Below are 12,091 nucleotides of genomic sequence, written 5' to 3'. Positions count from 1 at the left end.
ATATTCTATCGTATTACGCTATGCTATATTCTATCGTATTACGCTATGCTATATTCTATCGTATTACGCTATGCAATATTCTATCGTATTACGCTATGCAATATTCTATCGTATTACGCTATGCTATATTCTATCGTATTACGCTATGCTATATTCTATCGTATTACGCTATGCTATATTCTATCGTATTACGCTATGCTATATTCTATCGTATTACGCTATGCTATATTCTATCATATTACGCTATGCTATATTCTATCATATTACGCTATGCTATATTCTATCATATTACACTATGCTATATTCTATCATATTACGCTATGCAATATTCTATTATATTACGCTATGCTATATTCTATTATATTACGCTATGCTATATTCTATTATATTACGCTATGTAATATATTACGCTATGCTATATTCTATTGTATTACGCTATGCTATATTCTATTGTATTACGCTATGCTATATTCTATTGTATTACGCTATGCTATATTCTATTGTATTACGCTATGCTATATTCTATTGTATTACGCTATGCTATATTCTATTGTATTACGCTATGCTATATTCTATTATATTATGCTATGCAATATTCTATTGTATTACGCTATGCTATATTATATTGTATTACGCTATGCTATATTATATGCTATATTATATTATATTATGTTATATTATGCTATGCTATATTATATTATGCTATGCTATATTATATTATGCTATATATATTAGATTATATTACTCTACGCTAATATATACACACAAAAATGTAGAATTTTTTTACAGTGTGAATGACATTGTTTTTTTTTTACTGCGGGCTGGTACGATAACGCCAAAAGTTTTGTGTTAGGTTTTACCACTTTCGCACAACAACCCCCCCCCCCTTTTTTCTTTTTAATATCGTTGCATTCTAAGTCCCCAAACTTTATTTTTTCCATGGACAGGGCTCTGTGGGGCTGTATTTGTGTGACGAGCTGCAGTTTGTAGTGGATTCATTTTGTTGTACATACAAAAAAAAAAACAAACGAAAAAAAACTTTTAGGTCCCTGTAGAGGACTTGAATCATAAAAGCTCTGATCCACTATGGTTGTGCATTGCAGTACTTCTGTACTGCATTGCATTAGTGCTCATAGTAGTAATCACAGGCAACGGTAGGGGTCCGGACACCAGTTGCCTTACATGCCACAATGTACATTGACCACGGCATGCAGGGGGTTAAGAGCGGAGATTGGTTTTCTCATCGATTCCAGTAAGGGGCTGGAACGAGGGGTCTGCGACCCCTTTAAGAGGAAGCCCGGCATGACACATGGGGCCAGATAGTCAGGAGTTACATAAGAAAAGTGTTAACAGGTGTTTTGGGAAGAAAGTGCTGCAAGGAAAGCGGGGAAGTGCAAGGATTGGTGGGGAGTTTATTAGATGAGGGGTTATATAGGGAGGGGAGTCTCGAGGGCACCATCTTTGAAAGGAGAAAAAGCAGAGAGTTAGTGAAAATAGAAAGTGGGACTAACCGTTGATGAGTATGGACAGCCTGGAAAGGATGTTGGAGAAGCTCAGGTCAGCACCGAGCTGTTCAGGACCAGATTGCCTGCAGACAGGTGGCTGGAGTGCTGGGCAGCAGAGAGCGAGCAGTGGGACCTCGTGAGCCGGAGCGGAGGTTGTGGCGGGCCAAGCCACCGGAGCGGTTAATAGAAGATGACTGTACTCCACTGGCTCGTTGGCGGCTCCGGAGTTCCTCAGGGAACCCTTGCAGCAATGTCTCTCTCCCTAAGCCTCGGGGAAGAGAGGCATGGCTGCGGAGGAATCAGGCACAGCAGCCAGCAGGCACGGCAAGCAGGGTCCTGTGCTTTGGTCGGGGGGTCAGGGCCTGTGTCGCCAGGCAGCAGACAGCAGCTTCCAGGTACGGATGTCTTCCCTGGTGATGTACCGGTTGGCGTCTAGAATGCGGTAAGCACAAGTCGAGACGGCTGGAAGAGCTGGGGGCAGTGGCAGTGTGGTGAGGAGTGTCAGTACGGTGGCAACTGTAGGCAAAGTGCCGGTAAAGTGGCAGACTGGGACCAGGAGCAGAGTGTTTTAGGCAGCAGGATGCAGGCTCAGAGCAGCGACAGAGCCAGGAAAGTTCCACTGGGAGCAGCACTGCCAGTTGTCGTTCCACAGCAGGAGCACAGAGGAAATAACGGTCGAGTGGCGGAAAGCCAGGTGGAGTCTGCGGCGCGGCATGGCATGCGGAGCAAGATGATCGGATGGGACCAGGAGCAACGCTGATGTCCAAGAGACCAGAGGTCCTGCTGGTGGTGAAATAACTTCCATGCAGCCAGATGAGCATGGCTCTATGTTTTGTGTGTCTTATGATGCATTTATGGGTCCGTTAAGGGGAACAGGTGTAAATGTGGGGGAGGATAGTGCTTTACGGGGGTATTTGGGGGCGAGTTACAGGAATTGATGGGAAATGTGTTAATTGCTGCAACGGCGTGAAGGGGGACTGGGAGCAGGACGCGTGGTCATGTCTCTGGTGGCAGCATGGTCGCCGTAGGTGGTCAGGAACGAGGTAGGCGCCGGTGGGAGCTTTAGGAGTACTGAGGGGTTAGGAAGCGTGCGGAATGCAGGGGTTACTTTGAGGGCCCCCTAAGGCCTCATGTCCACGGGGAAAATCAGACCAGCTCCGGATTCTCCATGGAGAATCCGGAGCGGGTCCCTCCTGCCCCGCAGACATGAGCGCTGAAAAGAATAATAAATCAAAATAAACTTACCTCCCGCCCGCTCCGCATCCTTCCTTCGCTGCAGCGTCATCTTCTCTGCGCCGCGGCCGGATCTACTTTCTTCGGCCCGGCGGATGCGCAGGATGACGTCGGTGACGTGCCCCGCGCATGCGCCGGCCCGAAGAAAAAAAGATTCGGCCGCGACGGAAAGAAGATGGCGCCGCGGCAAAGAGAAGAACCGGAGCGGTGAGTAAAATACGATTTTTGTCTCCCGCGGATCCGGACGGCTTCCATAGGCTTCAATAGAAGCCCGCGGGAGCCGTCCCCGCGGGAGACCCGCATGAAAATGGAGCATGGTCCAGATTTTTCCATGCTCCATTTTTTTTTAAATCACTTTTATTGACCATCCGCGGGTATTTATCTACCTACGGGTGGTCAATGCATCCCTATGGGGTGCGGATCCGCGGGCAGGAGAGGAGTTAAAATCCGCTGCGGATTTTAATTCTTCTTTTGCCCGTGGACATGAGGCCTAAAGGGGCACCTGAAAAAAAGTTGATGGGGGGGGGAAAAAAAATCTGTAAAGATGAGTACGTCAAGATTTTTTCCTTATTGCCGTTAGAGAAATAACTTGGAGAAAGGGAAGCGGACAGAGTCCAAGAAAGAGAAGGAGAAGAAGCGATGGCGGCTTATTCTGCTAACTTTTGCAAACTAGCTTCAAGCATTTCCTATTTTGGCGCGGGTGATTGGGGAGAAGGAGCGAGAAAATTGCTTGCCGCTTTTCTGTTATTTGGACTCGATTGGTGAGGTGCATAGGACATATGGCGGGCAAGTGTGGTTGAGGTATGCTGTGCAATTTAGTCAACGTAAAGCAGCGCTGCCCAATATCCGGTGGGATCACAAGGATATTGGGTTATGGTTGAAGGTTATGCGATTTGGGCAGTCACTTCCTGGGGGCGCCAGGTTATCCGATGCGGCTAGACGAAGTTCATCCGGACGTGGAGGGACATGGGTGCAGCGCAAGGCAGGTTTTTGCATTACAATGAAGGCCAGTGAAAGCTTGGGGCAAGTTGTCGCTTTAAACAATTGCTCCACTTGTAGCGGACCGTCCCAATGGGGCGTCCAAGTGTTTCTGGCGAGGAAATGGAAAGGTCGCGAGTGCTGAAGGAAAAAAGGAGGACGCCAGTGAACGTTTAAGAGATGGCCCCCTTTCCAAGTAGGTACCCGGATAGTGAGAATAGGCGTTTGTTGTTTTGGGGGTTTTCAGAGGGTTCTAGGATACCAGTGCCAGAACATCGGGTTCCCTTATGTGTTAGGAATTTGCGTTCAGCAAGGGAATTCCCGTCAGTTGTAAGAGAAGTTGTGGAAGGAGCTTACATTGGGGCGCGAGGGAGGCCCCTATGCAGCTCTGCCAGTCCCTAAATTAGTGTTTCCCCTTTGGGAGCCTGGCAAGTTTCGTTAATTCACCACCTTTTGTATACGATAGGCAAGTCGGTTAATGAGTTGTGTTCGGTGGTTTACAAGTCATTTGATGCGGCTGTCAAGTGGGTACAGCGGTGTAGAAAGGGGGCGTTGCTGGGCAAGATGGATGTGGAATCCTCGTTCTGTTTGTTGCCAGTTCACCTGGATAGCCTTCATCTGTTGGGATACGTTTGGGAGGATGAATATTTCGTTGACCCATGTTTGCAGATGGGGTGTTCAATTTTATGTGCTTATTTTGAAGCGGGTGGTTAGGGATGTGTCTGGCTTGCAGTCTATCTTGCATTATCTGGACGAATGTGTGTGGGCCTGGCAGGTTCCAGCATTTGTAGTTCACTCTTGTCAATGGTGCAATGGGTCGCCAAGAAATTTGGCGTACCATTGGCGCCTGAAAAGACAAAGGACCCAGTGACTTGCCTGAGTTTTCTTGGTATTGTCATAGATAGGGAGAGGATGGAATGCCAATTGCCAAAGGGTAAGTTGGTTTCGCTGCTGTATGATTTGCGAAAGGAGAGTCAGGCAAAAAAGATTGCCCTGCACAACTTGCAGTCGTAATTGGGAAAATTGAATTTTGCCTGTAGGATCATGCCGATAGAAGCGATGTTTTGTAGAAAAATGGCGGAAGCAACTGCGGGAGTAAAAGCAGGTGGTCATTTTATCCGCATTTCTGCTGAGATCCGGGCGACTTTGGCAGTTTGGATCTCTTTCTTGGCACGGTATAACAGTCGGTCGTTGCTCATTGACCAGACCGTGGACAATTTCAATAGTAAATTGTTGACCAACGCAGCTGGGGCGGCAGGTTTTGGGGTATATTTCAAGGGACAATGGTGCGCAGGTCTGAGGCCTGAGGAATGGTGGCATAGCGGGGCTGTGAAAAATTAGGTGCTGCTAGAGTTGTTTCCCATAGTGGTCGCAGTTTCCATTTGAGGGGACTGTTTTAAAAACATAGGAGTGGTACAAGCGATTAATGGGGTGACAGCTCGTTCACCGCCGGTTGTGGATCTGCTGCAACATTTGGTTTTGTCCTGCTTGTCATTAAACGCTTGTATTGTGGCGGTGCATGTTCCTGGGACGAACAATTAGTAGATGCTCTCTTGTTTCCAGGAGGAGTGTTTTCGTGCATTGGCGCTGGAGAAAGAGGCCTGGCTTGTCCATCGCAACTATGGAGCGTGGCCGATGTGCGGCGCAGCACCTGATTAAAGGGTTGTTGGAACAGGGTACTTGGAAGGCATGTGATACAGCTTGGGGGTCAATGGCAGCAACGGGGGAGTGAAGTCAGAGTGACAAGGTTGAGGCTTAGCTTGCCCTTTTAGGAAACAGCTTGCCCTTTTAGGAAACAGACTGGTCAGTGTCAAAAGTGGACCGTTTATGGCAGTTGGTGTGAAATTTCGGTGGTTGCAAGATATAACCAAGGGATTTTTGGTTTGGCAGGCTTTACAGGTTTTTCGGAAGGATAGGTAGTACCCCTTGGGGGAGGTCTGTAGGGACAGCTTTGAGAAGTCTATGTTCCGTTGTGTTTCTGCAGTAGTTTTTTATAGGGCATTTAGGTTGGGGGAAATGGTGTCAGCCAGTAGGGTAGCACAGGGTGGTTTGGATTTGGCGGATGTGACTTTGCAAGAGGGGATTTTAGACATTTGGCTGACACAGTCAAAGACCGACCATTTTGGAAAGGGGATTAGGGTTCATTTGGCACGAGTGCCGTGGGCAATTATATGCCAGGTACAGCGTTTTGAGGATTATAGGAAGTTGTGGTTGGATAAGTCAGGCCCGTTTATTCATGAGGATGAGTCCTTTTTGTGAAAATTTCCGTTTAGCAGGGTGTTTAGGAAGATCATTTTGAAGTTGGGATTAGCGGGAGGGTATTTGTTCCACTCATTCAGGATTGGTGTTGCGACGGAGGCGGCAGGTAGGGGTTTGGGTCCTGACATTGAAAATAGGCAGATGGGAGTCAAGGCAGTTCCAGCTGTATGTTCGGCCTGAATTAGTTAACCAATAGGAGGAGAAAAACAGTGTGGGTGTGAAAAATTCATAATAAAAAGATTTATTTTTTATTAAAAAGTATACTCTGTTGTCATGTGGAAAAGGAAAGTGGGGGTAGAACTGGGATTGATACGTTTTTTTTTCTATCCCTTCACAGGTCAGGAGCTACCAGCTCTGGTGTGGCTATTGGGAAACTCATACGTGTGCTGGGCTGCTGAGCATGAAAAGGTTTGGCTGAATGGGAGGCAGTTGGGTTTTAGGAGGGAGGTAGAGGTTCTTTGATGGTTGAGAGTTAGGGGAATGAAATTAGGTGTTACACAAGGTTGAGAGGTTTGGGTGGTTGGATAGGAGTCCTGATATCCTTGTGTTACACGTGGGGGGCCATGATCTGGGGATTCGCCCTGCTCGAGAGTTAAGACAGGACATTTAGTACTATTTTCTGCGGCTTCGTAAAATATTCCCAAAAATGATGATCGTATTGTACGAAATTATCCCACGTAAGCAGTGGCAATTCGCCAGATCGGTAGGAATTAACAGGGCTAAGGTGAAGCTGAACAGGCACATTTTAGCGTTTGTCTCACAAAATAAATGGGGGCGGGGGGTTGTCTGTGTGAGACATGTGGATTTAGAAAAAAGGGGGGTTGGGGAATATTTGGCAGATGACGGGGTGCATCTGAATGGCGTGGGGGTTCAGGAAGGTATAGAAAGGGTGTTGGGTTTGTTGGGGGTGGTGCAGGCTGAGGTGTAAGCCGTGCTGGCTGTAACAGGTGGAGGGGTTCTTGGAGTTGTTGGAAATTGTGGGGGTGGGGAGTTGGGTGGGCACGGTCTCACACATTAAGACTCCCTCCTTGGTTAATTTGTATCGTGTCCGGTGCGGTGACTTGGCTGATGGTGGGGGGCAGCAGACCCTCCTCCGGATGCAAGTTGCAATAGTAGTAGCCACCTAAAGGCGGCTTGTGGTGCCCCTGAGCCCGTTTGTCCAGCGGGGGCAGTGTTCCTAGTTCGGTTGTAGCGGCACCAGATTTTTGCGGCTCCAAGAACTCCCCCTCATAATTTGAGAATGATAATGTTTGTCAATAAATAGGCTGCCGTGGCCGTTTTATCCAAAGAGAAGTTGTTTGTCTTTATTGGAGGGGGAGGTTATAGCAGAGGGGCATTCTGGCCTCCACAGGTCATGCTGTTGCAGGAGGAGGCCGGCTACCAGTCACAGCTGGCTCACTTATTCTGGGCCTGCATCATCCACCGGGTAGAAGTTTATATCCTGTTGTGTTAACTGCCACCCTGCCAGGATGTAAACGTATGTCCTGTGGCGTTAAGGGGATAAACCTTTAAAGTAGCTACTGGAAGACATACCAATGTAGCAGCACTAACGCATCTTGCGCTACGATGAAAACGTGGCATGTCTACGCTATTTGCATGGCGCGGCTGGCAATTTAAACTGAAGCAATCCATTCTCTTGAAAGTGTCTTGTGCTCTGTACTTTATTGGTTACTTAATTTCATATAACTCAGTGAAGGATAGCAACTTGGCCTGACAGATGTAACCCCAGACGTGTGAGCGAATGTGGACAGAAGTGGACAAGACTATCACAGCCTCTCAGTGACTTTATGGAAGACCAGTAACTGTCATATATGCCAATAACCAGATCGCAGCGGACTTACCGTGACAAAAAATTGACCGTACTCCCCTTCCTTGGAAAGAAAATTATACATATCAGCTGCCAGCTGATCCTGGAAGAAGACACGGAAATGAAAATTGTAGTTTATAAATATTCACATTTACATATATAGAGCAAATATGCAATTCCACAACACTATATAATCCCATGTAGAACATCTATAGTTCTATATATGTCATGTTGTCTATATAACATCTATACGATCTTACCAACGCATAGGATTATGGAGCTGGTGTCTTTCTTTGGCATTGGCTCACCTTGCATTGTTCCACTTTGTTCTCCGCTTCTTCCATCTCTTCTCTTAAGGAGTCCAGCTTCCCTGGCTGCATTTGGAAATTAGTACTTGAGGATTTCTGTGCTTGGTTATACCTGAAGATAAAAGTAGGGATATGTACAGTAAAAGTAGGGATGAGGATGGAGAGGAACAGTATGAGGACAGCACACAAGAACCATATGAATGCATTTTTAAAGGGGTATTATGTTTTCAGACATTTGATGTATTCACATGAAATGCCGAAGATGTCTAGAATGAGAGAATATTTTTTGGTGTAGGAAAAGCAAGTTGATCATTGATAAGTGGCCGGTGGTAGATGCTTACAGGAGGAGACAAAGTAGAGAACAGGAATGCATACTCAGACAAGCATGCCGAGCAGTTTACAGAACTCCCATAGACTAGAATGGAGATAATTGAACACGTGTGGATCGCTCTTTACACTTTGTGCCCAGTGAATCCTGTGGGTATGCCATATAGTCTCTGTAGTCTCAATGAGCATATTTATTACCTTCCCCGTGCAGAATCCATGTCTAGGACTAGTTTAGCCAACTGTTTCCTCTGCTTCTGGATGTTGGGGATGTCAACCTGGAGTAGAGAAGGTTAAAGATAGAGATTGCTTAAAGACATAACGCAAGGAAATAAGTGGGATGAAGTCTGTCACGACTATTTTCACATCCACATCCGAGCCTTCATCACAGACTCTTCACATTTGATGGGGGAAATAGTGCTGCATGCTGCGTTAACTTTTCCACAGATCCCATAATATGTCAACAGAGGCCATCAGATGTCATTTGTGTCTGTCCTATGATGAATTCAGCACTGCGTTGCGGCTTCCATCAGCAACGGAAACCATGACGCAGATGTAATCAAGAGCCCAATTGCTTTTTTACAAGGAACGATAATTGGATTGAGAGAGACTGAACGGTGAGCACCAATTCTCTCACTTCTCGTTCAGCTTTGGCAGGCATAGAAACCAGTCGTTTATCTAATAAAGACTGCCTTTTTACTGTGAATAGAGGCAAAGGGATAGAAGCGATCTCCGTTGTGCTCTGCCTCCATTCACTGGGCTTAACCCTTTCAGTGGCGGGTTTCTTACCACCCTGTCGTACCCACCAGGGGAGGTTTTTTTTAAATGGGCAAATCATTTAAATTTAAACTTATTTTGCAGTCGCGTTCCAAGAGCCATAACTTTCTCATTTTTCCATTGCCGCAGCCATATGAGGGCTTGTTTTTTGCGGGACAAGTTGTATTTTTTATTGGCATCCTTTTTGGGTATATATTATGTATTGCATAACCTTTGTAAAAAAATTTGTAGGGAGATTGGGGAAAAAAGAAACCCTGCCATTTGTTTTTTAGATTTCATTTTTCCAGCGTTCAGAATAAATAATGTGATAACCTTATTCTGAGTCAGCACGATTCTGGCGATACCAAGTTTATACAGGTTTTTATGTTTTGCCATTTTTGTACATTCAAAACTTTTTTTTTTTTTTTAAAAGGTTAGCCTTTGTGTCGCCACATTCCAAGAGCCGTATTAGTTTTATTTTCCCATTGCCAGCGCTCTAGAAGGCCGTGTTTTTTTGAAGGATGAACTCTAGTCTTCATTTATTTAATTTTTGGGAACATGTAAAATTTTGTTTGCTTTTTATTCCATTTTTTCTAGGGGTAAGATTAACAAAATCTGTAATTCTGGCATATCTTTTCATTTTATTTTTCACTGCATTCTCTGAGCAGTATACACAAAGTAATTCTACAGGCCAGTACGGTTATGCCAATACCAAATTGTAATAGTTTTTTCCCCCCCCTTTTTCAGACACAAATATCAACAGAGCTATGTAAGGGTTTTTATCTTGCAGGATAAGTTGTACTTTTTATTAGTACCACTTGTTGATCCACGCAGCATTTTGATCACTTTCTATTCTGCTTTTTGTATGGCGAGATAGGCTTAATTAGCTATTTTTGCCACATTAAAATTTGTTTTTTCCATGCCATGCACCCTGCAAATTAATTAATGTACTGACTTCCTTCTCTGCGTCATTACAAACGCAGGAATAGTACAGGTTTAATTTTATTTACAAAGTAAAAGGGAGAAAGGTGGGGTTTTGGCATTTTAATTTTTTTTTACAATTTTTTACTATTTTTTTTTACCTTAACTTTTTTTTAAATTTTTGTCCCAATACTTGCATAATACTTTTTTTATTCTTCTAATACTCTGCTATGCTGAGGAATAACAGGGTATTAGACAGGCTATGGCACTCTATGGCTATGGCACAAGTCTGAGCTTCATAGCCTTATTTAGTTGGCAGACCCGGAGACTATATTCAAGCCTCCGGGTGCCACAGTGACGCATCAGGACACCCTGATCACATTGCAGGGGTAAGGGGGGATGGTTTGATGGTGACAGAGGGAGCCCCCTCCCTCTGTCAGACCTTTACATGCTGCGGTTGCACAGACAGTGGCATTTAAATAGTAAAACAGCAGAGATCGGAGGTTTTCTCCATTCTCCCCTCTAAGAGCTGGGGCTCGGCTATAATCTTACAGCCGATTACCAGCTCTCCCTGCCACGGGGACCATTGGCCGGCTACTAACAAGCCGATGGTCTCCGTGGCAACATGTATACAGAGCAGGATTTCAAAAAAGCAGCTGAAAGTTGCGGGGAGATCAGTTATATCTTCCGGCTTCTTTTCTTAAAACCCTGCACTGGTTCTCTGTGGGACTGTGCAGGCGGGTGTGTGTGCAGAACACAATGCCACAGCTTATGGCATTGTGTTCTGCATGGTCCCATAGTGAAACATAAACCGGAAATCTTCCGGGCTATCTCACTATGGGCAGTGGAGCTAGTTCCGGAAAATTTCCAGGACTGCCACTGAAGGGGTTAAAGGATGTCGGTCATCCATTTTTAGCCCTATAAGTTAAGCTTATAGGCTCAAAATGGTGATCTGCTGAGTCTGGGGTTGGAACTTTTTACTTACCTTCCCTGCTGTTCCTCTAGTATCAGAGCTGAAAGCCACTGCTGAATGCACTAAGCAGCATGCTAGGTAGTCCTCCCATTGTAAGCTTAGAACAGGAGGACACTCAGCTTTCTGCTTAATGCATTGCAGTGGCCAGTTTGTGTGCCAATACTGGGGTAACAGCGCTGAAGGCCAATTTGAGCCTATAAGATTAACTTAGAGATCAAAGTAGCCGACAGTCTTTAAGCACTTGACAATCGTTCCATCTAAAAATGACCCAAGTCTTTTAAGACATATGGGCATATTATGTACTGTTGCAGGATAAAAATGATAAAAAAAAAAAATCCAGCGCTCAGGTAGGGGACAGGTGGAAAAATCTTGGACCGGAATAGGTGTTCTCTCCTGAGCGCTGGATTAAGTTTTTTTTAATCATTTTTATCCTGGATCTTAACTCTATGCCTACACTTTGCTGATGGGCATTACATTATCCTAGCAGCTCTCCTGTTCACCTAGGTAAGGAGGAGGACCAAGAGGACCGTTTTGCGTTTGATATATGCCCACCGGGATGTGGAGGTGGTAGCAGGAGTTCCCAGGAGGGCACCCCGCTATGCACCAGGTAAGTCCTTTGATCTATTCTTTATTGTAAAGCCTTTATCCTGGATTTGCTGTGGAGCGCTGTCCTGATTGCTTGTTTCTATCATGTACTGTGGCACTCGAATCAGCAGCAGTCAAAACTAATGAGCATTTTACATAGACATTCCCTTTGGCACATGGTGAATTAGGGTTCAGAAGTGGATTTACCTCTGTCAGCTGATTTAAGGGTTCCAAGACATCTTTTTCAATTTGGAATTCATGCTGCGAGAGCTCTTGGGCCAGCCGCTGCTCTGCATCTCCGCACGAGTATAATGTCTTTCTGCAAGAAAGAAATATTCCAATCAAGACATATGGCCTATGATTTCCTGCATACCAATGTGAAGCTGACCATAACACACAGTAGGCAGTGACTTTAACCCCCTTGCCTTGTAAGCATTCATGC

The 12,091-nt window shown here is 45.3% G+C and overlaps 1 protein-coding gene across 4 annotated transcripts in view; it reads right to left on the bottom strand.

The window, feature by feature from the left end:
* ARHGAP17 (Rho GTPase activating protein 17) overlaps nt 1-12,091 on the bottom strand; it is a 131,460-nt gene that overhangs the window by 30,999 nt on the left and 88,370 nt on the right. For all 4 annotated transcript variants that reach the window (XR_010786414.1, XM_066576546.1, XM_066576548.1 and 1 more), the window contains exons 5-8: nt 11,857-11,968; nt 8,616-8,692; nt 8,091-8,202; nt 7,817-7,885 (exon numbers count right to left, since the gene is read on the bottom strand). Coding sequence is in view for 3 of the 4 variants with exons in the window: in XM_066576546.1 (XP_066432643.1) it covers nt 7,817-7,885; nt 8,091-8,202; nt 8,616-8,692; nt 11,857-11,968 (370 nt within the window). In the remaining variant the exon portion in view is untranslated. The remainder of the gene's footprint in view (nt 1-7,816; nt 7,886-8,090; nt 8,203-8,615; nt 8,693-11,856; nt 11,969-12,091) is intronic.

Source organism: Eleutherodactylus coqui, chromosome 8, assembly GCF_035609145.1.
Source record: "Eleutherodactylus coqui strain aEleCoq1 chromosome 8, aEleCoq1.hap1, whole genome shotgun sequence".
NCBI lineage: Eukaryota > Metazoa > Chordata > Amphibia > Anura > Eleutherodactylidae > Eleutherodactylus > Eleutherodactylus coqui.
The sequence above is the reverse complement of the archived record's forward strand: the minus strand, read 5'-3'. Positions and strand labels throughout refer to the sequence as shown.